Genomic DNA, 22578 nt, shown 5'->3' with positions numbered 1-22578 from the left:
GCTCACTGCAGCTCAGGCTGAAGCCTTTGACTGGATTCTGCCCAGACCCGAGCCATATTTCCCTGGATTTTTCCAGGGAAATTCTTGGCATTTTTTGCACCGTGGAAGTCAAAATGCCCCAGTGCCAGTGGGTGCCCCACAGGCTGCTCACCCCATGAGTGTCCCCAGAAGCATGCACCCACCTCCTGGTTGCTGTGGATCTTCAAAATTTCTACCTTGTCTCCTGAGAAGAAATTGCTTGTGGGGCTCAGGATATGGCCCAGAAAGAGCAGCTCCACCACTGGTGTCCCTTAAAAGCTTTCTGCCTGCAAAAAAAACAACCAAACAAACAAAAACAAAAAAACCTTTAGGGAGAAATCCCAGCCTTTTCTCTCAAAATGGTTTTTAAAGTATCTCCCGTGTTTAGTCTTTTGTGTTTTTAAGGAACAAATAATTCCCAAAAGTATGGTCTGGGTGGGGTCAGTCAGGAATGGTTAATACTGGAAATACATGACTTGCCATAGCCAAACTTTGGTAAAATTTAAACGGTGTTAAGTCGGGGCCTGGGGGTGCTGACAATGATGGAGGAGCCGTAGCAGAGCAGTTTTGGTCTGGGAGCAGCATACTGAAAGATCGTGCTGCTTTTCCCCACCATGACTGTCACGGGGGTCCTCCTCACTCCCGTCTACTCCCCCCACACACCCCCCCCCGCAGGGACAGGCAGGAGCGCTGCTGGAGGCACCGGAGGAGAGAGGTGGTGAGGGACACACAGACCCCCACCCTATCTCCTTGCCTCCTGCGGGACTGCTGCCCCTGCCCTGCTTCAGCGGGTGTGATGTGTGTGTGTGGTACCCCGGTATCCATGGCGACATGAGGCTGTCCCCCCGCAGTCCCCCCCGCCCGTCTCTGCCCCCCCCCCCCCCCCTCTCCGTCCAATCTCCGCTGCAGCCAGCGAGCAGCCGCAACCGGCAGCGGTGGCACCGGCACCACGCTCCCGGCACCGGGGCTCAGACCCGGGCAGGGTGACCAGGGAAGGGATGGGGACACCCCCTCCCCGGTGGCAGACACCTCCCACTGCCCTTATGCCGACGATTCAGCCCACAGAGCCTGGCCGGGCTGGAGGAGGTGAGTACCAAGACCTGATTTATTTATTTATTTTATTGGCAAAAAAGGGATCCAGACCCCCATTTCATCAGCCCAGCCTTTCACTGCAGTGGTTTCCTGCAAGGATGCTGGTGGGTGCCATCACCCCCTCCCTGTCCCCAGTTCTATCTATCCATCCATCCATCCATCCATCCATCCATCCCAGCCCCTCATCTTCCACCTCTTTTTTGAACCCACCTGCGATTCCTCATCTGATTCCTCTCCAAGGCATTGCAGCCTGAAGAGATAAAGTCCATCAAAGTTTCAGCTTCAGGCAATGTCATTACAATCTTTGCCATCATTTCTGCTACTGAAACTAACCCATGCAGTTGCTCCCAATGCTGGAGAATTGTCTCCCAGCAGCCCTGCCTCCTTCCTTCTCCTTTCTCCAGCACTCCAAAGCTTTTCCAAAGCTTTGCTGAAAACATGTTGGCCAAATCCAGAGCCTCCCCATGTGCCAGGGGAAGACGGTGGTCCTGGTGGCTAGAAAAAGCATCATGGCTGGTGAGCAGAACACCAGCATGGGCACAGGGACGGGGGGGACACCAAAGCTGCCAGCAGCAGCTGAGTGGGACTTGACCTACTGAGCCTAAAAAAAAAAAAAAAAAAAAAAAAAGCCTTTTTCTGCTTTAAAATTGCAGCCAGGCATTGCTGGGAGTAAGTTATCCCTGGCTGTGTTGTGCAGGGAACCCTGAGGGTGGGGAGCGCTATCCGGAGCTGCTGCCATGCCGTCAGGTGACAAAATGTCATCCCTCCATCAGAAGGTCCTGGTCCCGGAGAACAACCATAATTAAGTATAATTATCACTTTGTGTGAAAGGGGAGGGCAAGGTCTCCTCTGTCCCAGCCCATGTGCCTCAAGTATTCCAACTTCACTGGGAAGATTTTAGGGAACATCAAAGTGCAACCCTCGGAAGAGCAAGGAGATGGAGCAGCAGGACAGCCGGGAACAGGGATGTACCCAGGGACCACACGGATACAGTTCCCACATGGATGGAGCATTGTGGTGTCAGTGCATGGATTTTTCTTCCTTGCATTCCTAAAAATACCCCATGAGAAGGGCTGCCTTAATTCCTCATCAAAATAATTATATAAGTAACAAGGATATAAAATAACATTGGTAAAAAATATCAATGGTGTAAACCAACAATGGTATAAATTAATAATAATCTATAATAGTAATATAAAATAATAAAATTAATTATATAAATTAATAATGATATAAAATAACAATGGTCTAAAATGATAATAATATAAAATAATAATTCAGCTGAGGTGCTGCAGTACCTTCATAACCCAGGGAGCAGAAGGCTTGTTGGGGCACTGAGATGTTCCCAGCAGGACACGTTCCAGCCAGGCTGGGCACTGATATAAAAATGAAAACCCATCCCCAAGGGCATTGAGAAATGAAGAGAATAATAACTTTATCCTCTCCCAGCTTAATTTTCCTGCTTTCCCTTCTCCAGGCCCTTCCAACAGCAGCTGGCCCAACTCTACTGCAAGACAGAGCCACCTCCTGAGGGAGAACTACACCTTCTCAGCATACTACCAGCACTCCTCCCCAGTGGCTGCCATGTTCATTCTGGCATACACCTTCATCTTCCTCATGTGCATGATTGGCAATATCTTGGTGTGCTTCATCGTGATGAAGAACCGCCAGATGAGGACAGTCACCAACATGTTCATCCTCAACCTGGCCATCAGTGACCTGCTGGTGGGCATCTTCTGCATGCCCACCACCTTGGTGGACAACCTCATAACAGGTGAGCATGCAAGTGGGGGAGAGAAGGTGGTGGGGAACATCACCCACTTCCTGCTCCCCATGCACACAGGGCCTCCATGTGGTTGGTTGCTGAGGATGAGGGCAAGTGGTGGCCACTCAGCTACAACTGATGAAAGGTGTAATTTTATTTAGACCTATTATTTTAGGGGGAAAAGTCCTTTTTCTTGGAGATTTTGGACATATTTTTGTATTTTTTTTTTGCCAAATAAGTATGACCTTAGTGCTGCAGGTATATATCTATTTAAAGTTAAGCCAACCTTTGTGGAGCAGCACTGATAAAACCCATCTTCTTGCATCGATCTCCCTGCGCTGACTCCACTCTGTCCTTTGACCTTTCCAAAGATAAACCACAGCATGCAGTATGGTTGCTGGCACATAACCTGATGTGGGGCAGAGTCAGTATGTATGTATGTATGTATGTATGTATGTATTTATTTATTTATTACGGGGCAAGATTTACTTATTGTAAATGCCTTAGGGCTGGGGTCAAGAAACAAGACCAAAGCACTTCTGATGGAGGATCCCAAGGTCTGTCCCCATGATAACAGCTCAAGCCCTATGTGAGGATAGGAGGAATTACAATCACAGTATTCCTTGAATTTCTAAGAAGTGTAATGTGCATTCTTTTTACCAATATTTAAGGGGGAGGGGGGGTGGCTAAAGTCCATTGCTACATCAGCCAAGAATGTAGCATCCCCTTAGGAACAGAATTTAGCATCCCTACTGATGACCCAGCCCAGCCATTGGCACCTCCATGGTGTCCCCTCACAGGTTGGCCTTTTGACAACGCCATGTGCAAAATGAGTGGCCTGGTGCAGGGCATGTCCGTCTCCGCCTCCGTTTTCACACTGGTGGCCATCGCCGTGGAGAGGTATGTTGGCATGGGGATATGGGGACATGAGGACCAAGCCACCCCCAGCATGTTCAAGTGTTCTGTCTGGTTCCCATCACGGGAAAGCTCCTAGGAATGTCAAGGACCAGGTCCCAGCTCTCCAGGAGGACTACAAAACTGTCCATGGGGCATCTCAGCAAGGTGTCCTTCCCCACCTTGGGCTGGACACACCAAAGCTGGAGAGATCCCAACCTCTCTCTGACATGAAAAGCCTTAAGCCTTATGTAAAGAGCAACCCACTTTACCCTCTCTCCCTGCCCCCTGGTCCTGGCCACCCTCCTTTCCAAGCACCTTCCCACCAGTTGCCCAAAGCCATCACCCTCTGCCCTCCCACAGGTTTCGCTACATTGTCCACCCCTTCCGGCAGAAGCTGACACTGAGGGAAGCCCTGGTGGCCATCGCCATCATCTGGCTGCTAGCCCTGATCATCATGTGCCCCGCTGCCATCACCCTGACTGTCACCAGGGAGGAGTACCACTTCATGGTGGACACCTACAACAACTCCTACCCCCTCTACTCCTGTTGGGAGGCCTGGCCTGAGACAGGGATGAGGAGAATCTACACCACCATCCTCTTCTCCCACATCTATGTGGCCCCCCTCGCCCTCATCGTTGTCATGTATGCCCGCATTGCCTTCAAGCTCTTCAAGTCAGCAGCACCTGCCCGTGAGCAAGAGGAGCCGGAAGGAAGGAGGGTGTCCCGGAGGAAGGCCAAGGTCATCAATATGCTCATCATCATTGCCCTCTTCTTCACCCTCTCCTGGCTTCCTCTCTGGACACTGATGTTGCTGACAGACTATGGGCAGCTGAGCGAGGGCCAGCTCCACCTGGTCATTGTCTATGTCTTTCCCTTCGCCCACTGGTTGGCCTTCTTCAACAGCAGTGCCAACCCCATCATCTATGGCTACTTCAACGAGAACTTCCGAAGGGGCTTCCAGGAGGCCTTCAGGGCCCCTTTCTGCTTGCCCCACTGCCATCGCCACCACCACCGTGGGCCCTGGAGCCACAGCCGTGGGACCCTCTTCAGCACCCGCAACCGTGTCTTCACCCAGGCACGGGCCAGTGACTCACTGCCCGCCTCCGAGTCGGTCCTGTTGGCATCACGCCACACCGGTGTCCCTGCATGGGACAGCTGAAAAGCTGTGGCCACCAGGCACTTCTGGACTGAGGGATTGTGGGGTGGGGAAAGGGGATCCACTAACTCATGGGCCTCAAGTCACAAAAATAAAGGTGTGTGCTGCTGCTGTCATCTCCCTGCTTCGGCTCCTCCCCTTCCCCCAGCGGTGCCATCCTGGATGAGGGCCAGCAGGGACCACCAACCCAGCCCTCAGCAACATGGGACCCCGTGCCCTGGCTGGGACTGGTTAAAGGGGGTGTTGGCAGGGCACCCAGTCCCAGCCAGGGCACGGGGTAACTCCACGTTGTGCTCCACCGTGCCACACCATGCTGTCCTGTCTGTGGTGGCCAAGCCACGCCGTGCTGAATCATACCAAGCTGCTGTGGCCATGCTGGACCAAGCCATGCTGTGGTGGGTGACGGCACCCCATACTGCCACGGCCACACAGAGCCACACCGTGCTGTGCCGGACCAAGCCATGCCACTCTGGATGAAGCCACGCCAGAGTGCTGTGGCAATGACGGACCACAGCGTGTGCTGCGCCATGCTCCATCAGACTGCCGTGGCCGCGCTGCGCCCAACCATGCCACGCCACGCCATGCCATGCCGTGCCGTGCCGGCCACGCAGGACTAAGTCACCTCATGCTGCGTTGGACATAGCAGGCCGCGCCATGCCGCTGTGTCCACGCCGTACCATCCCACAGCCCCCCGGCACCTAACCCCACCGCCACCCGCGGCCCCACGCCACGCGGCGGGACGCGCACTGCGCCTGCGGAGGGAGGTGCGGGGAGTGGGGAGGTGCGTGAGGAGGGGGCGTGTCGCCTGGCGCAGGCGCAGTGCGGGCGGCTGCGGCACCATGGCCGGGTACAGCGTGGAGGAGCGCGCCGCGCCTCACAGCCTGGAGTACCGGCTCTTCTTCAGTGAGTGCCCCCGCCTGCCTCCCCGCAGCCCCCCGCCTCCTCCCAGCACCCGGGGGAGCGACGGGACGGGCTGCGCTGCTTTTCTGGGGGGCGCCGCGGCCTGAGGTGTGCCCCCGCCCCCCCCATACACACCCCTCATCTGAGGCCGTCCCTGACTCTCCTCCCCCCCCTTTGCCCCTATGCCTTGCAGAGGACTCCGCCGGGCGGTACATCTCCCCGTTCCACGATATCCCCATCTACGCAGACGCCAGCAAGGTAAGAGACCCTCTCCCCGGCTGCTGTCCCTTCCTTCCCTGGAAGTGTTCAAGGCCAGGTGGGATGGGGCTTGGAGCAACCTGGGCTAGTGGGAGGTGTCCTAACTCACAGAGGGGGTTGGTACTAGGGGGTCTTTAAGGTCCCTTCCAACCCAAACCGCTGGGTGAAGCTCTGGGCCCTGGGGTGAGTGTTTTGTCAGTGCTTCCCGGGGAGTGCAGTCCTGAAACACCCGAGGAAAGCTCCCAGTTCCTTACACTGCACCCTGATGGAAGCATCACCAGGTCTTGTCCTTCTCTTGCAGTCTTGGGTTCAGGTAGAGCAATATTAGAGAAGGGATATTCATCCCTGAAACACAGTGCTTGTCTTGAACCTGGCAAAGCCTTTTGGCTTAAAAGAAGCAGTTTTCAGTTTAGATAAATATCTACGTCCACTCCTCAGGAGGCATAGGCTTGTGCTTTGTGATGTTTCAGGCTTGGGTTTTGACTACCCTGCGGCCACTTTGTGCCTGCATTATAATCACCAGCTGAACAGGAGATGGGGATGCTAAATTCTTGCATGTAGCAGCTCCTGGGGACCTCCTGCCTTATTAAAAGTGCAGCTGGGAAACCTGTCACATGAGGTAATGTGGGGCTTTTACACCCTTCTGGCAGCCAGTGATTAGACTAATTCATGTCTTCTAAATCACTGTTTAAAATGACCCAGCTCTAGGAAAGAAGATGCAGAATTGGGAGATGAACTTCTGAAAAGTACCTGGTGTAGCTTTGGGGTGTGGGTGTTGTCAGAAAACATGCTGGGAAGTCTGAGGTGCTTTTTGCCTTCTCAGAAGGGAGCAGACAGATTAGAATCATCAAGGACAGCAGTGGAGCATTTTCTGAGGCTGACTGGGAAAGCAGTTTTCAAAGGCAGGTGTCTGAAAGGTAACTTGGACAAGGTAAATCCAGATGATACTGCACTCTGCAGGCACTGTCAGAACAAGAGAGGAAAGAACAGAGAGGGTGAGTAAAGGGGGGAGGAGAGTTTCCACAGACTGGTAATGATTAACAAGGGAAATGGGACTTGTGTTTTTTGCCATCATCTTCATGCCAAGTCGTTAAGAGGAGCAAGTATCACTGAAGGCCACAGTCCCTGACCTTACACAGTCATGCTGCTCACATCAGACCACTTTGAGCTGCTAGAGAGCCTCTCCACAGAGCTTTTACTCGTTGTTTAGGAGGCTCATCACCAGGTATGGTAGGGAGCCCACTCTGGAGCAAAAGCTTGTCCTTACTCTGTCTGGGCTCCTTGATCTTTATCCTTAGACTACTAACTAAGACACTGAGAAGATTACAGGCTGGTTGGTTGGGGTTTTTTTTCAGTCTAGGTCTGGCTTGTGTTGACCTTATCTGTACCTGCTTGCTTTTACGTTGCAAAGGAATGACCTTGTGCTGATCACTGGGTGTCCTAGACCAAGGTAGAGCTGTCAGCTGGACTGTGGGGAAGCCACAAATTTAAAAAAGATACAACCCAAGTCATCTTTCCTTGCCTACAAAGCCACAGGCACCCTGCCTACCCAGTTGCAATTGCCCCATTCCCTTCTTCGAGTCAGTTATAAATAAGAATAGTATATGCCTTTTGCTTTTAAATTGCAAATGAGTGGTGACCCCCTGCAATTAGGGGGATGCAATAAACTTCTGTTGGGGAAGGGTGTGGGCAGAGCTGTGATATAACAGCACTCACTGCACAGTATCAGTCTAATTATGGCACAATACAGGTGCAAGGGACTTTGCAATGCTAATACTGCTTAGTGTGGGGATTAGACACCTAATTGATTCTAGGGAGCAAGGTCTGATTTCTCCTTAAAAGCCATAATCTCTTCAAACAGCAAATGTTAAGGTGCAAACATGGAAAAGCTTGTTTTCCTCAAGAGGAGGCTCTGACATTGAACTCCCAAGAGCTCTCTCATCCCAGCTGGAGTCAACAGGAGATGTTTTGAAGTGTTGCTTGTAAACTGGATACTGCAAGATGTGGTGCTCTGTTTCTCCCCCATGTCTTTATCCTTGCACTGTGCTGCTTACAAGGTCTGCCAGCTGGAAGGGGGGAAGCTTGTGTAACTGTCTTTGCTTCAAGACATTCTAGAATATTTGGGAGTGATGTCTGTTGCTCAGGGTAGTACATAGGTACCTAAGTTACAGAGTTACTCTGTAAGCCTTGGCCCTTCTAAATTACCAGGTAGCTCCTGCTGCAGCATTAAACACTTCGTATTTAAGGAGTATACCTAAAGCCTCACTTTGTTGTGCCCAAGGTAGTTTGTATGCAGCTGTCTTTGAGTGATTTAAGCCTGCTGTTCCATAAGCTGGGAACAGGGTGGAGATGTTTGCAGGTGCCAGCTGATGGAGCGTGCTAGAGTAACCTCTGTCTGACTTGTTGGTGAATTTCCTGGGTTTCAGCTTTGAGTGATGATATGGGATTGAGGGGACTCTGGGCTTTCTATTCACTGTGTCAAAACTAGTGCTGGGAAGAAACAACCAAACAGAAAAAAGTTAGGGTTTACATGCAAACTGGCTGGTGTTCAAAATTACTTAGATGAGTTCCCCGGTTTGAAGTGTGATCTTGAAATATCTTGCCACTCACTGATCTTTTGCTTTTTTCAGAATGTGTTCAACATGGTTGTGGAAGTACCTCGATGGACAAATGCAAAAATGGAGGTAAACTGTGCTACAGTTATCCTACCATAAGTGCTGGAGATGACTAGTCTATTGATTTTTGGCTTTGCTGATTTTCTCCTTCTCAGTTCCACCTCCTTAATCAGAATGGTTTCTGACTTCTCCTGTAAGCCCTTGCTTGACACTAGGGGTCTAGTTTGAAGGCTGAGACTTGCAGGAATTGGAATACCATAGTATTCCTCTGTGGCTTCTGATTAAACCAAGCACCTTGCAGCTCTTATCCCCACATGGTTCTGACATTCTTAAGTCTGCTGAGAATGAAGTCCCAGGGGATGGCAATGCAATAGGAAATGGAGTTGTCCAATATCTGCTGCTGGCACTGAGGTCAGCTCCTGGTCTCTTGGCCCGTCAATTAGCAACCAGCTTCATTTAAAAAAAAAAAATCACTTGGTTTTCCTTAGAGAGCAAAGTAAGAAAGATTTCTGTAACTTTTCTTCCAGATTGCAACAAAGGATCCCTTAAACCCAATTAAGCAAGACGTGAAGAAAGGAAAACTGCGCTACGTAGCCAACGTGTTTCCCCACAAGGGCTATATCTGGAACTATGGTGCTATCCCACAGGTACTGGGACCTGCCTTGGTGGCTTGTCCTTTCTGGTGGGAAGGAGGGAGGACCCTGTGTGTGTGTGAGTGTGTGTGAGTGTGTGTGAGTGTGTGAGTGTGTGTGTGTGTGTGTGTGTGTGTGTGTGTGTGTGTGTGTGTGTGTGTGTGTGACTCCCACTGTGCTAATGAGTGAAAGGTCATCTGAAGGTCTGATGCAGAACACAGCATTTGCAGCTCCAGGTATCATCTTGCTAAAGAAGAGAACCTGTCAAAAAAGCAGGGGTGCTTGTAGGTAGAAATACCCAGAGATAACTAATGCTGTCTAATACCCAGAGATAGGTAGGAAATGCTCTAAACAAGCTATCTGAGGATGAGCAGCTGCTGCTAGGGAGGCACCTGTCTCAGTCCTCTCTTTGGCCACTCGCCAGTTTGGTTGGATGGTAGCTGGCAGGTCCTTGTCCTTGGGTGGCACAAGGAACTGGGCAGCTGGTAGTGCAGTGCACTCAGTTCCAGCCTGATGAAGCATAAAGAGCTAAACAGGACCTTGGTATACAGCCCCCAGGTGGAATCTTTACAGAAGGTGCTTGTTGCAGTGAATTAGCTGATTGCTTTAGACTTTGCATGTGGACAAGGGAAATCTGAACAGATCTGAGGGCTGTATCTTTCCTGTTTCTGCCCTGCATATTGTTTGGAGCCTAGAACACACAGCTAGTTTATAGTATTGACCTGTTGGATGACAGTACACACCCAGTTCTCAATGTTGGATTTGAGAAGACACTCAGAGGTCCAGAGACAGGCATGAGGCAGGTCTCTGCAGCTGCACAGACACGTTTCCTCTGGCACAGCTGACAAGGGGGGACTGACAGGCAGTGACACCTGGACACATGCTCTGAACTGCCTGGTGACCAGTGTCACCTTGTAGAGAAGCCTGATCATGGTAGTGAAGAGTTCTTCAGCATCATCCAGGTTTCAGTTCTTCTCCCCAAATGCTCTGGATGTATCACAAGGTCTTGACTGTACTAGTGATGTCCTGGCAAGCATTCCTTCTCTTTATATCTCAGCAACTTCAGAGGTAGATGCTCCTTAGGATGTGGGTGGGCATGATGTCCTTTTGCTCCTGATTGAAGGTGTGCATTTAGCTTTGGAGGTGTAGCTCAGGGGCTTTCTGGAGCCTTGTCTTTCAACTTATCCTCACCCCTTCAGGTGACAAGAGCTAGCACAGGGTATGGGACTCCACATTCTTGTTGCTGCTGTAGCATAACAGCCAGTCTTTAATTGTTTAATTAAAAGGAAAATATGCACCCTATCTATCTTCCATCTCTGCTGGGCTGCTATCTGGAGTTCAGGAAACTTCTGTTAAGAGATTAATAGGGAGGGGAAGAGGCAGGAAGCCAAAGCACAGAGTGTTCTTTATAGATGTGAACTTCAACTTTATGCAGCTGTGGAACAGAGGAGGAAATCTGGACAGTTGTTGAAAAAAGGTCTGTCAGTGGGAGGAAACAGCTTAAGATAAGACCTTATAACTTGGATTCACACTGCCTTTGTGGGCATGTGTAAAGTAGTAGCCCAATCACTAGACCTGGAAGTAAGTGTTAAGCAGGCCATCATCAGTATCTTCACTGCTTTTTTGTTTCATCTTGGAAACTGAGAGTTCTTGTTCCTATGTGTGGGGTTTTTTTTCAGACTTGGGAAGACCCAGGTCACAAAGATGAAAACACTGGCTGCTGTGGAGATAACGATCCAATTGATGTGTGTGAAATTGGAAGCAAGGTAATGCATTCTACAGGGTAAATGTCTTTTGGAATGTGTAATTAATGTATCTGAAGTCAATTATCCAGAGGCATAAGTCAATTCCTCCCTCCTCTACCTTAACAATGGGAAGAATCCCTCTGCTGCCTCTGGGGCTGGCAGATGAGATCTTACAGCTCACTAACTGCTGATGAGTGACAGCTAATTTCATGGTACCCAGCTGCTTGCTGAACTCTGGCAGCTTGCACACTGTCCTGTCAGGCATCCCTTGGATGCATCACTGCAGACAACAAGATCTTTGTCCTTGCAGGTCTGCTCTCGAGGAGAAGTCATCCAAGTCAAGGTGCTAGGCACGCTGGCCCTGATTGATGAGGGAGAGACAGACTGGAAGGTAATTGCTATCAACGTTGAAGACCCTGAAGCAGACAACTATAATAGTAAGTAAGCAGGCCTAGCACTTCCCTTTCTCTGTTGAGAACCTGCAGGAAGCTCTCATGTCGGGGCACAGGCTTGTTGCTTCTGTCCTTCACTGTAACCTGTCTGAAATGTTGCTGTGGCTACTCGAGGAGAGGCTGAAAAAGGGCTACTAGCTAAGGAACTTCTGTTACTCCTATCTGGCTAACAAACCTTTTCTCCCTGGCTAGATATTGATGATGTCAGAAGGATGAAGCCTGGATACTTAGAAGCTACAGTGGACTGGTTCAGAAGATACAAAGTACCTGATGGAAAGCCAGAAAACCAGTTTGCTTTTAATGGCCAATTTAAAGACAAGGTAGGGTCTTCGTTATTGTAAGTATGCAAAGACTTGATGTCCAAAACCAAAGCCTGAGCAGCAAGGGAAGACAGATGAGAAGTTACTGAGAGAATGGGTTTCTATGAGGCTGCTGAGGGCTGATTGCTTCTTACTGCAGTTTTTCCAGCCTACCATTGTGCTTGTTTCCAGTATCACAGGGAGAAAAAGCATAAGGTTATCAGCCAGTGGCTCTTGCATATTATCAGTTTTTCTTCTAGATGACGTTCACGAGGGATCACTTCAGGGCTGGGAGCCTCCATGTCAGAGCCAGGGTGGAAAACAGCCAAGTTTATTTGCTCCTGCTCTGGAGCAAAGGCTGCTTTGACATCACCCTTTGCCTCCCTTGCTCACTGGCTCTGATCCACTGCAGCATGTTGCAAGTTCAGTGCTCAGGAGTTAACATGTTTCTTTCTTCGGGCATAAAGTATTCCCCCACACCCCTTGAGTAAGGCTCTGCCTTGGCAGTGTTTTTCCTGCTCTGGGTGGGGTCAGAGAACTTGGTGCTGCTGAATGGGAAAAATCCTGCCTCTGGGCCCTGCCTCCTGCCAGTCCTGCTGTGTGCCACCAGTGGGATAGAGAGGGGACTGGAATCTCAATACTCCAGAAGGTGCACGGAAGCAGAAACCCTGGAGAGCCTGGTGTGGGAAGGGAAGGGTCAGGCAGGTGAAAATGGGAGTCCTGTGGGAGTGGAGTTGTCCCTTCAGCTGTAGCATGGCACTGGGCTGGGACATCTCCCTGCCCCTTGAGATGGGTGAAACCAGAATTGAGGCCAAGGCAGAAAGTAGGGACAAAGAACCTCTCACATGTTCCCTGCAGTGTTTTACTTGGCTCTATGTGAGAGTTATTGCTGGTGTTCCTGCTAACAAAGAAGAATTGTGTGTGCTTCCTTCCCCAGCTGACAGGTTGATGCTTGAGCATATACTACTTTTTATTATTATTATTATAAGGAAAAAAATTGTGATATGCTTGGAAGCAGATTCATTTTAAAACAGTTGCAGAGCTAGATTAGGTGCATGTCTCCTCCTGTTGAATGAATTGCCTGGAGTGAAAGAAAGCTTGAAAATAGGTCGTAATCAACTTCCTCCAGGGATAAACTGGTGGCCTGATGCTTACATGTAACATAACTTTTGTTCTCATCTTCCACTTCAGGATTTTGCTGTGAACATCATCAAAAGCACTCATGAACACTGGAAAGCTTTAATAGCAAAGAAGACTGACGGAGGGGAGATCAACTGGTGGGTTAATACTTGTGGGTACAGTGCATGTTCCTTGCCCCTAAACAAGTAACCCTGCAGCTTCCTTCCACATGCAGTGCCACACTGAGCTGCTGGCCCACACATCTTCCACTTCAATTTGGCAACTAATGATGATTTTTAACATTCCATTATTTAATACTCTTGAGGGAGAGACCTGGCTTGGACGTTTTCTCACCAGCAGCTTTTCTCTTCTAGCACAAATCTGACGGTGTCTGACAGCCCTTTCTGCTGCAGCCAAGAGTGTGCAAAAGCAACTGTGGATGCAGTAAGTACAAATCTGAGCATCCTATCCCCAACATCAGCATCAGGCAAAACAGTACAATCTGTGTGCTACCCTGAACTTAGTGTGGGAATTGTGCATTGTCTGCTCAGAATTTCTGGATGACTGAACGCAGCACCTGTTTCTGGTTAAATAGGATGGATATGGAGAAAGCCAGACATTCCTACAGTTTTCTCCTTGCCTTGAGTCACCTGGGAGATGGAATCCAAAACAGAGTTTGCACGAAAGGCTAAACTTCTCAACTGTAGCTTGGCTGTCAGTTCTTCAGGAAGTGCTTAAATTTCTGGCCTTCCAAGAGCTTCACAGCACAGATCACCTTTTGGGAAGAGGTGGTCTTATTCCTGAGAGCCTTGCAACCAGGCATCTTGCATCCTTTGCAGTGAAAACCTTGAAGTTCCCAAGGTTTTGCACAAATTCAGGAATGAACTGAAAGCACTTATAGGAGCGGGGCAGGAAAATCCAATTGCAAATGTTGCCTCAATGTATGGAAATGGAGCTAGAAACCAGAGTCTGTCACTTTGGAGAGGCTTTAAACCATTCTCTTCTTTTTTTACATCCTCTGGTGGTATACAAATTAGTTTAAGTTCTTGAAGGTGCAACCCTCACAGAGAATATGTCACCATATGTCAGGGACACTTGTCCATCTTTAGTTGTTAAATATCAGGTGAAAGCTCATCAGAGTTTTCTAGGAGCCCTTTGTACTTTTGTTCTCTCCTCACACCATAGGTTTAAAAAAAGCTGGCTGCTTGCAGTAACTGCATGTGGTGAAGAGCAGGTGGCTCTGCAGCCCCTGCTTAGAGCAGAGCACCTCTGGCATGTAGGACATCCAGGGAATAAGGCAGCTGTGGGAACAAGCAGGCTCATGCTGCATGTCAGCTCATTTATTCCCTCACAACTGACCAGCAGTGACTGCCACAGACCAATTTACACTCCTAGACCTTAAACTCTGCCCAGCAGAGACCTGTGCAGCATTATGTGATGTCTGGTGAGCTTCAGGAATAAGGTCAACCTCCATCAGCAGCTGCTGTCTGCTAATACACTTTCTCCTTTCAGGCACCACCAAGTAAAGCTGCCAACCCAATCCCACCTGAAGGTGAGTCTCAAAACTTATGTTTTATATTCCAATGCAGAGTGGAATCCTTGCTCAGCTGTCCTCTTTTCCTCCTGCATGAGGTGGCCATGGCCACCTTGCACAGGAACTCTGGTCATTGCTGTAGCAGGGCAGGAAGGGGAGGTGGGTTATTGTTTCCCACCTCATCACGGGTCATCAGCCCATGAGGAAATGGATCTTTTCTGTGTGGCCATGGGGGCTGGAGGTACAATGACTTCACCTCCCTGAGTCAGATGAGCCAGAGGGAAGCTGAGCAGGCTCTGCCTTGCTGTCCTCACCTGAACTGAATCACCTGCAGAGGGGGTGGAGGGTGACTTCTCCAGGAAAACAAACACACACCAACAGGGCTGTGCCAGAACCTGTTGGCCGTGTGGTGCAGTTGTTGATGGGTGTGGGAGGAAGCCTCTGTGCCAGAGGTGATGCACAGAGTGCCCTGTGACTACTGAGCAAGTGGGTGGTGAGCAGAGGACTAACCCCTCTTTTTTTTTTCAGTTGACAAGTGGTTCTACTATGAGAAGAACTAAGGCCTGAGGATGGGTGGTGAGACAGCTGTGTCCTTCCCCGTGAGGAGTAGAGCAGAAAAATCATTTCAATGTCAGCAGAAGGCATTGTACCTTTCCTGATTAGAATTATGTGTCTAGCAGTGACGTGCAGGCTGCACCGAGGTCTCGTGGAGCCTAGAAGACATAATTTATCAAACCAAGCCACCCTGCTTGCGTCTGGTTGTACGGTGTACAGTGTGAATTGTGAGGGAAGGTTGTTCACTTGGTACGTGTATGGATGCTAGAAATAAAAACTACTGAAGCCGAGGTCAGCGGGACTCCTCCATCCCTCCTGTGTCCCGGAGCCCTGGAGCCGCGGGGGGTGGCCCAGCAGCCCCAGTGATGGGGCCTGGGGGGGGCTGGGTGGGCGGTGTCGCCTCTCTCCAGGACGCGGGGCGGCCTCGAACCCGCTTGCTGCGGACCCACCGGGGTAGGGGGATAGTGGTGGGACTCGAACCCGGGTTCGGGCGGAGCCTCTGGGCCTGGGGTCGTGGCTCGGGCCCGTGACGTCAGCGTGACGTCAGACGCTCTGCTGACGTGGAGAGCCAGCGCGGCGAAACGGCAGTGGGCGGCCCGCGGGGGCTGACGTATTTCCGGCGGGGAGCTGGCGGCGGCCGAGGAGGGGAGGAGGTGGCGCGGCGGCCCGGGGGCAGCCGGGGGTGAGCGGCGGCGGCGGCGGCGGGGGGAGAGAGGAGCGGGCAGCGGTGGGGAGAGCCGGCGGAGCGGCGGGGAGCGGGCCGGGCGCGGGGCGGTGGCGAGGGGTGACACGCAGGCAGGGGGGCGGGGCGGGGGCTAGGCCGGAGCGCGCCGCCCGCCCTTCAGGCCGCGGGCCTCCCCACACCCCTCCGCTGCCCCCCGGACCCTCTGACCGCTTCCCCGGTACCCCCACGCCTTCCGATACCCCTCACCAACTACCTCCTCGCCGATCTCCCGATCCCTCTCACGGGCCCTTCCTCGACCCGCCCCGCATCACCCCCTGATCCCCTCTTACCCGTCCCCTCTCGCCGCCCCCTGCTTCCCCCTCGGCGCGCCCCGGCCTCCTTCCCCCGTCCCTCCTCACCCCGGGCGGGGGGTTCACTCCTCTCTGCTCCCGCCTGGCTGCCGTCGGGGGCCGTGCAGCCGGGTTCCATCGATCAGTGCCGCCCGTAACCCCGGTTTTGTCCCAGCAGGCAATTAATCTTAAGCGATGTCGTTCATTTTCGAATGGATCTACAACAGCTTCAGCAGCGTGCTGCAGTTCCTAGGTAATACCACCTTATCGGGGTTCATAAGGTCACATCAAAGTTGGCTGTCAAAGCTCATCCCTTTGGGGTGTGCCTGGCTCTGGCTAGTACAAAGTTTGGCAAGAGTGCTGCAAATCAATAAAGGTGGTTTTTTTTTTTTGTTTTTTTTTTTTTTGTTTTTTTTTTTTAAATCTAGGGTGAGAAACTTTGAAAATATTTTTGGAGGTATTTGGCTCTGTCCAGTCTTCCTCTTGCTGTTTAGAAGCACAAGAGCTGATGCTGGGGGCCTGTTTAGCCCAGTGTCATGCCCCGGGCAGAAATGCTGCCTAGTCAGGGTGGGAATGAGCCCATCCTCCTCCTCCTCCTGGTATCCAAGCTCAGCAGAGCTTGCCTGGCTTGATTCTCCACAAATTATCCCTTCCTACACCAAGCTACCCTTGGTGGCATGCCTGGGGGAGCTGCTGGCTGCTTACAGCCATCCCCAGCACCATCCATTAGCTATGCTGAAGGCCCTCAGAGGAGGTGATGGCCAGAACATTGCCCAGTCTCAGGTGAGCTGGGTGGCTGGGCTGGCAGTCTCACCAGAGGTCCATGCTAGAGGATGGGGTGCTCTCTGGAATGCCTCACCAGGGTAGGGAGGGATGATAAAGTTGAAAACCTAAAGGAACTTTCCTGAGACACATGCATGCCTGTGAAAAAAAAAAAAAATTTTTTTCTAACAAAAATTACATGGGTTCTCATACTCTTGCACTTTTTCTTCAGCAGCTCGCTGCTGTGTTTTGTGGGTCTGTTCTTTTCACTTTAAATACCCCTTTTGGGTGACAGAGTGAAACCTAGTCTGTTGCATATAAGCAATACTGTTTTGCACACTCTTCTGCTAGGACATACCTGGCAAAAAAAAAAAAAAAAATACACTTCTTGTAGAAATAAAAGCCTAGAAAATGTCCGTTGTTGCAGACATTACCTTTTTTCCCTGCTGGAAGTACCAGGAACGCACAGGTGGCAGCATAGCTCTGGGAGAGGGATTCCTATATCAGCCTTCCTGCCGAGATCAGCTTGCTGGAGTTTTTCTTCATTGTTTGTTTTCCTTCCAAGGTTTGTACAAGAAATCTGGAAAACTCGTGTTCCTGGGCTTGGATAACGCTGGCAAAACCACTCTGCTGCACATGCTCAAAGACGACAGGCTGGGTCAGCACGTCCCCACGCTACACCCCAGTAAGTCTGCTGGTGACTCAGCCCACAGGGTGGGGGTTTTCCTCCTTAATTTTGGGCACATGATGTTGGAAGAAGCCTCAGTCATAGCTCTCCATTGGGGTGACAAGCTTTGAACAGCCTTAATGCTGCAGCTGAGGGTGCAGCTGCACTTGGGTCACTCGAGCTGAGGTGGATTTGCGTTTTCCTCTCAAACACAGAACAGAGAGCGCAGTGAATAGGATGTGTCTCTCTTGGGGAGGGAAGGGGTTCCTCATGAAAACTGTAATGAAGTATATAGTAGATTAATAAACTTGTCCTTAAGTGGGGAGGGAGGAGAAATTATTTTCTCCTCTTATTTTTGTGAAATAACTCTGTTTCAGTTGCTGTATTCTGTGGGAAGTTCAGGGGATTGTGGAATTCTACAGGATGTCATCCCACACACTCCTCATTTTAGTCCCCAGCGAATTCTCAATTCTCTCCATGCCAGCTTCTTTCTTTCCCTGCCACATAGCCTCTATTTTTACCTTTCAGCATCAGAGGAGCTGACGATTGCTGGAATGACCTTTACAACTTTTGATCTGGGTGGACATGAACAAGGTAACGAAGCTGCTGAGCGGGAGGCACCAAATGAGGTTAATTGATTCAGAACCCTGGTACTTCAGAAAAAAAACGTTGCCACTTCCTGGTTGAGAGAATAGTAACAGAGAGAGTGGCTCCTTTTTGGGGTTACCTTCCCCGTTGGTTCAGTTAGCATTTTCACAGGCTGATGTTTGCTGCTTGTGTCTGCAGCTCGCCGGGTCTGGAAGAACTACCTGCCAGCCATCAATGGGATCGTCTTCCTGGTGGACTGTGCCGATCACTCACGTCTTATGGAATCCAAAGTGGAGCTTAACGTAAGCTTACTTTTTTTGTTTCCTTTCCAACACCTCTGAATATCTAAATTTTAATCCACAGTAATTTTTTGTGTGTGTACAGCACATTTTGAGAATCCTGTGCTTTGGATTTGTGCTTCCAATTCACATTTTACACCAGCAGTGCCGTGCCCACTGGCTTAGCTCTTCTTCATCTCACACGCAGGCGCTAATGACAGATGAAACAATATGCAACGTGCCAATCCTTATCTTGGGCAACAAAATTGACAGACCAGAGGCCATCAGTGAGGAGAAACTGCGGGAGATCTTTGGGCTCTACGGACAGACCACGGGAAAGGTAGGGGAGGCATCTGAATCTTGGATTGTTCCATGTGTTTCCTTGCAGAATGAGGGTCCATCCAGAAACTAGTTGAGGAGTTAATGTGAACTTGTCCCCAGTTTTGACCAAGGTTTTCTCTCAGTGTTTCTTTCTAGCAAGGGGTCCAGCGTGCGATGGGAAGCTCCCTGGGCCAAGGGGGGTTCCCCTGTAGGGTGACCAGGTTGTGGTTCTGACTTCCCTTTGGGTTTCTCCAGGGAAATGTGCCATTGAAGGACCTAAATGCACGTCCCATGGAGGTGTTCATGTGCAGCGTGCTGAAGAGGCAAGGCTACGGTGAAGGCTTCCGCTGGCTATCGCAGTACATTGACTGACACAAGGGTTTCACTCCTCTGGACTGATCTGTTCACAGCTTCCTAAGGACTTTTCTATCAGAACACGGAAAGCTTTCCGACCGCCTGCCGGCATCAACCAAGAGACTCCTGGTTTTTTTGGCTGCCCTTTCACACAGTGGTGACACAACTCTTTTCCATGAGACGGGGAGACGGCATTGTCCTGCACGTGGGGGCGAGTTGTCCCTTTCTGTTTGGTTACAGCAGGGCTGGTGTGATTGGGGAAGGAAAACACTGTAACAGCTGAAAAAGAGAGCACGTCTCACCACTGTGGTTAATTGACTCAAAAGAAAATAAGAAAGAAAAGCAATTATATTTTTTAAAGAAAGTGTTAATGTAAACAGCGTCCCTTCTAACTTTTTAGTTTAACGTTCATCTTGTTTAGTCCAGAGTCTGGTTAGGGTTTTTTTAAAAAGCATATTTAACAATATTTAGATATTTCACAATTACTGAACCGAGGTTATCATGACATTAGAACTCCTCAATAAACAGAGCATTTGGGCTGAACTGAGCTGTAGGGTCGCTGTGCTGCGCCAACGCTGACTGACAGCAAGGAGGGGCCATGGGGTCCCATCCGTGCCATCCCAGCTGCTTCCACTGACGGGGATTTCCGGCATTGGAGAGGAGCGAGTGCCTGCCAGCACACTGGCTTCGGGATGACCGGCACTCAGTTGAGGGTTGTGCCATTATGGTGACAACCGTGAAGCTGTTTTGGTGGTTGTAGCATGGAAGTGTTTGCAGCATATCATGAGGTTAGTGATGTAAGACTAAACAGGTTCCTTTTATACTCGACAGATTTGATTTTTTTTTTTTTGTCTGAAGCCTCATTGCTGTCTTGCGCTCAATAAAGACGTGTCTTTCTCCTCCAAAGGCCTGGCGATCCTCACTCCCCAAGCATCCATTTGCTGGTGGGGTTGGGGTTGGGGAGGGGAAGAAAACCCAAACTACGAGGGGAAGGAGCAAGCTGTCAGGGAGCCGCCATCTCCCTCAGGCAGCTCCCATCTCCCTCAGGCAACCCCCATCCCTCCCTCAGCGTTTCACCTGGAATTATCCGCTCGGCGCCGGCGCCGGCTCCGAACCACCTTTAACCCAGTGCAGCAGGACGTCTTTACAGCCAGGTGATGCAATTTTAGGGTCAATACCGACACGGGACATCGCGACAAAACCCTCCCTGTCGCGGCGGCTGTCGCGGCGGGGCCGCTTTAGCCACGTCGCGCGCCCCAGCCCACCAATGGGAACGCCGCCAGCTGCCGCCCAGCCAATCGGCGGCGGGGAGGCGTGGCCGGCGCGCGGCTGGGCGGTCCCCTCATCTCCCGCCCCCGCCGCCATGGCTGAGGAGCGGGGCTGCTGCGCCGTCAGCGTCTCCGGCACCGAACCGGCCGGCGGCTCCTGGAGCTGCAGCGGGGTGGTGCTGAGCCGCGAGCCCGGGCTGGTGCTGTGCCAAGGTGCTGTCTTCTCTCCCTTCCTGCTGGGTGGGCCCGACGCCTGGGCGCAGCCCCGTGCCCTGCTGCCCGACGCCCTCCAGCCCTGCCTGCGCCTCAGCGTCCTGCAGCCCCCGGCCCTCGGCCTCGACGGCAGCGGCTTGCGGCGGCATGAGGCCCGGCTCCTGGCCCTGGTGCCCTGCGGCGCCTTCCAGCAGGCCCTGGCGCAGGTCTTCAGCCGAGCGGAGCAGTGGCGGTTCGGCGGGGAGGCGGAGGAGGAGGACCCTCGGGCCCTGCACTGGTTCGCCTGGCTGCGGGTGCCCGGCCTTGACACTCCCGGGGGCGGCTGGGTGGCCCGAGCCAGCGCCAGCAGCCTGCGCAAGGGCGAGGTGCTGCTGGCCTGCGGTTCTCCCTTCGGTGCCCTCTGTCCCGATCTCTTCCTCAACACCCTGAGCAAAGGGGTGGTCAGCAACCTGGCCGGGGAGGAGAACGCCCTCATCCTGACAGACGCCCGCTGCCTGCCCGGCACCGAGGGCGGCGGAGCCTTCCTGCCCTCACTTGACGGACAATGCTTGGTGGCCATCATCGCCGCCTCCTTCTGCTGGAAGGGAGCCGAGTGGGTCGGACTCACCCTGCTCTGCTCCCTCAGTGCCATCCTGCACAGCAGCGCCAGCGTCCTGCACAAGTCCGGGGTGGTGGTGCCGCTGGTGCCGGGGCGGCTGGCTGCTGTGCAGGCCGGGGGTAGGCAGGACCCCCTGGGCTGGGTGGCCCTGGTGGAGTGTGGGGCGGCTTGGGGCTCGGGGGTGCTTCTGGCGCCCCGTTTGCTCCTCACCTGCCGGCACGTGGTGGAGGCGGGCGGCCCGCTCCGTGTCACACCAGCGCCCGGCCCTGGCCGGTGAGTGCGGATGTGACCCCCACCTTGTCCCTCCACCCTGTGCCTGCCCGCCCTGACATCTTGTGTGCTGTGTCCCAGGGCTGCCACTGTCCTTGAGGGACGCGTGGTGTTTGCCACTGAGGAATCGTCCCCCTTTGATGTGGCGGTGGTGGAGCTGGAGGAGAGTGTGCCAGCGTTCACCCCCCCGTGCTCCGCGGACACCTTCCTCCCAGGTAAGGGGCCGAAGGGACACGCAGGGTGCTGGGGTGGGGGAGCCACCCCCTTTGCACCCACCTCCTGCATCCTGCTCCCTAACCCAGGAGAGGAGGTGAGCGTGGTGGGCTTCGGGGCGCTGGGGCGTGCGTGCGGCCCCTCGGTGACGGCGGGGGTGCTCTCGGCTGTGGTGGCAGTGGACGGGCGCCCTGTCATGCTGCAGACAACATGCGCCGTCCACGGGGGCTCCAGCGGTGGCCCTCTCATCTCCCGCAGCGGACGCCTCCTGGGTAAGCTGGGGGAGGGACGTCTCTTGGGAGTGCCCTGTGGGTGTGCCCCGGCTGGACCGGGTGACACAGGGCACTGCTCCTCTCCCCACCAGGGATCGTGGCCAGCAACACCCGGGACACAGGCGTGGGAGCCACGTACCCCCACCTCAACTTCTGCATCCCCATTACCATCCTGCAGCTCCCCATCGCGTCCTATCGCCGCACCGGCGACCCTGATGCCTTTGCCGGACTCAACCGGGCAGGCGAGGGGGTGCGGGCGGCGTGGCGGCTCCAGCGGCAGCCGGGACCCCCGAGCAAGCTCTGACCGCCCCCTCCTGGGGAGGGGCTTGTGCCGGGGACGGAGCTGTCACATTCCCTTTTTGGCCCAGCTGGTCTCAGAGCCAAGTATCTGGGTCCCCACAGGGGTCACCCAGTCCTGGGGTAGGGGAGCATGGAATGTGGTGCCTTTGCCAGCTGCTGGCAACCCCAAGTCGGGGAGTTTTGGGGGTTTACTGTGTTTTCTCCTTGGAGCCATAAACGCTGTGAGTTGAAGCCCTGGTGTCTGTGGTGCCAAGCGGCTGGGGTGGTGGGGGAGTGGAGATCCTGACTGGAGCGTGGGTTGGACTTGGGGGGAATCCTGTAAGGGATGTTCCAGGTCAGGGGCTTGGTTGGGGGAGGGGTGGTGGTGGTCTAATGGGTTGGGGTCTGAGATGGGGAGGAATGGCAGTTCTGGGTCCTGCTGCG

General features: G+C 52.6%; 4 protein-coding genes across 6 annotated transcripts; all 4 read left to right on the top strand.

The window, feature by feature from the left end:
- The first annotated feature begins 899 nt into the window (after positions 1–899).
- NPFFR1 (neuropeptide FF receptor 1) lies at positions 900–5011 on the top strand. Its single transcript, XM_071748973.1, has 4 exons — positions 900–1104; positions 2588–2884; positions 3676–3775; positions 4133–5011. Exons 1-4 carry the CDS (start codon positions 1017–1019, stop codon positions 4929–4931), a joined length of 1284 nt encoding a protein of 427 aa, XP_071605074.1. The 5' UTR covers positions 900–1016; the 3' UTR covers positions 4932–5011.
- A 678-nt stretch (positions 5012–5689) lies between these two features.
- PPA1 (inorganic pyrophosphatase 1) lies at positions 5690–15327 on the top strand. Its single transcript, XM_071748974.1, has 11 exons — positions 5690–5831; positions 6022–6086; positions 8717–8770; positions 9229–9348; positions 11013–11099; positions 11389–11515; positions 11723–11850; positions 13021–13106; positions 13323–13392; positions 14461–14500; positions 15011–15327. The coding sequence occupies exons 1-11, from the start codon at positions 5768–5770 to the stop codon at positions 15040–15042; spliced, it is 873 nt and encodes a 290-aa protein (XP_071605075.1). The 5' UTR covers positions 5690–5767; the 3' UTR covers positions 15043–15327.
- A 288-nt stretch (positions 15328–15615) lies between these two features.
- On the top strand, positions 15616–19927 carry SAR1A (secretion associated Ras related GTPase 1A). Of its 2 annotated transcripts, none has more exons than XM_071748969.1 (7): positions 15616–15719; positions 16230–16304; positions 17379–17498; positions 18009–18074; positions 18267–18370; positions 18555–18686; positions 18923–19927. In XM_071748969.1, exons 2-7 carry the CDS (start codon positions 16247–16249, stop codon positions 19037–19039), a joined length of 597 nt encoding a protein of 198 aa, XP_071605070.1. In that variant the 5' UTR covers positions 15616–15719; positions 16230–16246; the 3' UTR covers positions 19040–19927. The 2 variants fall into 2 exon arrangements, with proteins under 2 accessions (XP_071605070.1, XP_071605071.1); XM_071748970.1 differs by lacking the exon at positions 15616–15719 and adding an exon at positions 15864–15939.
- Positions 19928–20348: 421 nt separating this feature from the next.
- Positions 20349–22386, top strand: TYSND1 (trypsin like peroxisomal matrix peptidase 1). Of its 2 annotated transcripts, none has more exons than XM_071748972.1 (4): positions 20349–21373; positions 21452–21585; positions 21673–21855; positions 22034–22386. In XM_071748972.1, exons 1-4 carry the CDS (start codon positions 20385–20387, stop codon positions 22069–22071), a joined length of 1344 nt encoding a protein of 447 aa, XP_071605073.1. In that variant the 5' UTR covers positions 20349–20384; the 3' UTR covers positions 22072–22386. The 2 variants fall into 2 exon arrangements, with proteins under 2 accessions (XP_071605073.1, XP_071605072.1); XM_071748971.1 differs by having other exon boundaries at positions 20350–21373; positions 21948–22386.
- Positions 22387–22578: the final 192 nt, after the last annotated feature.

Source organism: Heliangelus exortis, chromosome 7, assembly GCF_036169615.1.
Source record: "Heliangelus exortis chromosome 7, bHelExo1.hap1, whole genome shotgun sequence".
NCBI lineage: Eukaryota > Metazoa > Chordata > Aves > Apodiformes > Trochilidae > Heliangelus > Heliangelus exortis.
Note: the sequence above shows the minus strand (reverse complement) of the source record. Positions and strands in the feature narration are given on the sequence as shown.

What these genes read in the sequence shown, in the direction of transcription:
- NPFFR1 (XM_071748973.1), top strand. Translation starts at nt 1,017, where the DNA reads ATGGGGACACCCCCTCCCCGGTGGCAGACACCTCCCACTGCCCTTATG. An exon ending in GGTGGACAACCTCATAACAG is followed by an intron (nt 2,885 to 3,675) that starts GTGAGCATGCAA and finishes GTCCCCTCACAG; the next exon opens with GTTGGCCTTTTGACAACGCC. An exon ending in GTGGCCATCGCCGTGGAGAG is followed by an intron (nt 3,776 to 4,132) that starts GTATGTTGGCAT and finishes GCCCTCCCACAG; the next exon opens with GTTTCGCTACATTGTCCACC.
- PPA1 (XM_071748974.1), top strand. Translation starts at nt 5,768, where the DNA reads ATGGCCGGGTACAGCGTGGAGGAGCGCGCCGCGCCTCACAGCCTGGAG. An exon ending in GGACAAATGCAAAAATGGAG is followed by an intron (nt 8,771 to 9,228) that starts GTAAACTGTGCT and finishes CTTTTCTTCCAG; the next exon opens with ATTGCAACAAAGGATCCCTT. An exon ending in ACTATGGTGCTATCCCACAG is followed by an intron (nt 9,349 to 11,012) that starts GTACTGGGACCT and finishes GTTTTTTTTCAG; the next exon opens with ACTTGGGAAGACCCAGGTCA.
- TYSND1 (XM_071748971.1), top strand. Translation starts at nt 20,385, where the DNA reads ATGGCTGAGGAGCGGGGCTGCTGCGCCGTCAGCGTCTCCGGCACCGAA. An exon ending in CGCGGACACCTTCCTCCCAG is followed by an intron (nt 21,586 to 21,672) that starts GTAAGGGGCCGA and finishes TCCCTAACCCAG; the next exon opens with GAGAGGAGGTGAGCGTGGTG. An exon ending in CCGCAGCGGACGCCTCCTGG is followed by an intron (nt 21,856 to 21,947) that starts GTAAGCTGGGGG and finishes TCTCCCCACCAG; the next exon opens with GGATCGTGGCCAGCAACACC.
- SAR1A (XM_071748969.1), top strand. Translation starts at nt 16,247, where the DNA reads ATGTCGTTCATTTTCGAATGGATCTACAACAGCTTCAGCAGCGTGCTG. An exon ending in TCTGGGTGGACATGAACAAG is followed by an intron (nt 18,075 to 18,266) that starts GTAACGAAGCTG and finishes TTGTGTCTGCAG; the next exon opens with CTCGCCGGGTCTGGAAGAAC. An exon ending in ACGGACAGACCACGGGAAAG is followed by an intron (nt 18,687 to 18,922) that starts GTAGGGGAGGCA and finishes GGGTTTCTCCAG; the next exon opens with GGAAATGTGCCATTGAAGGA.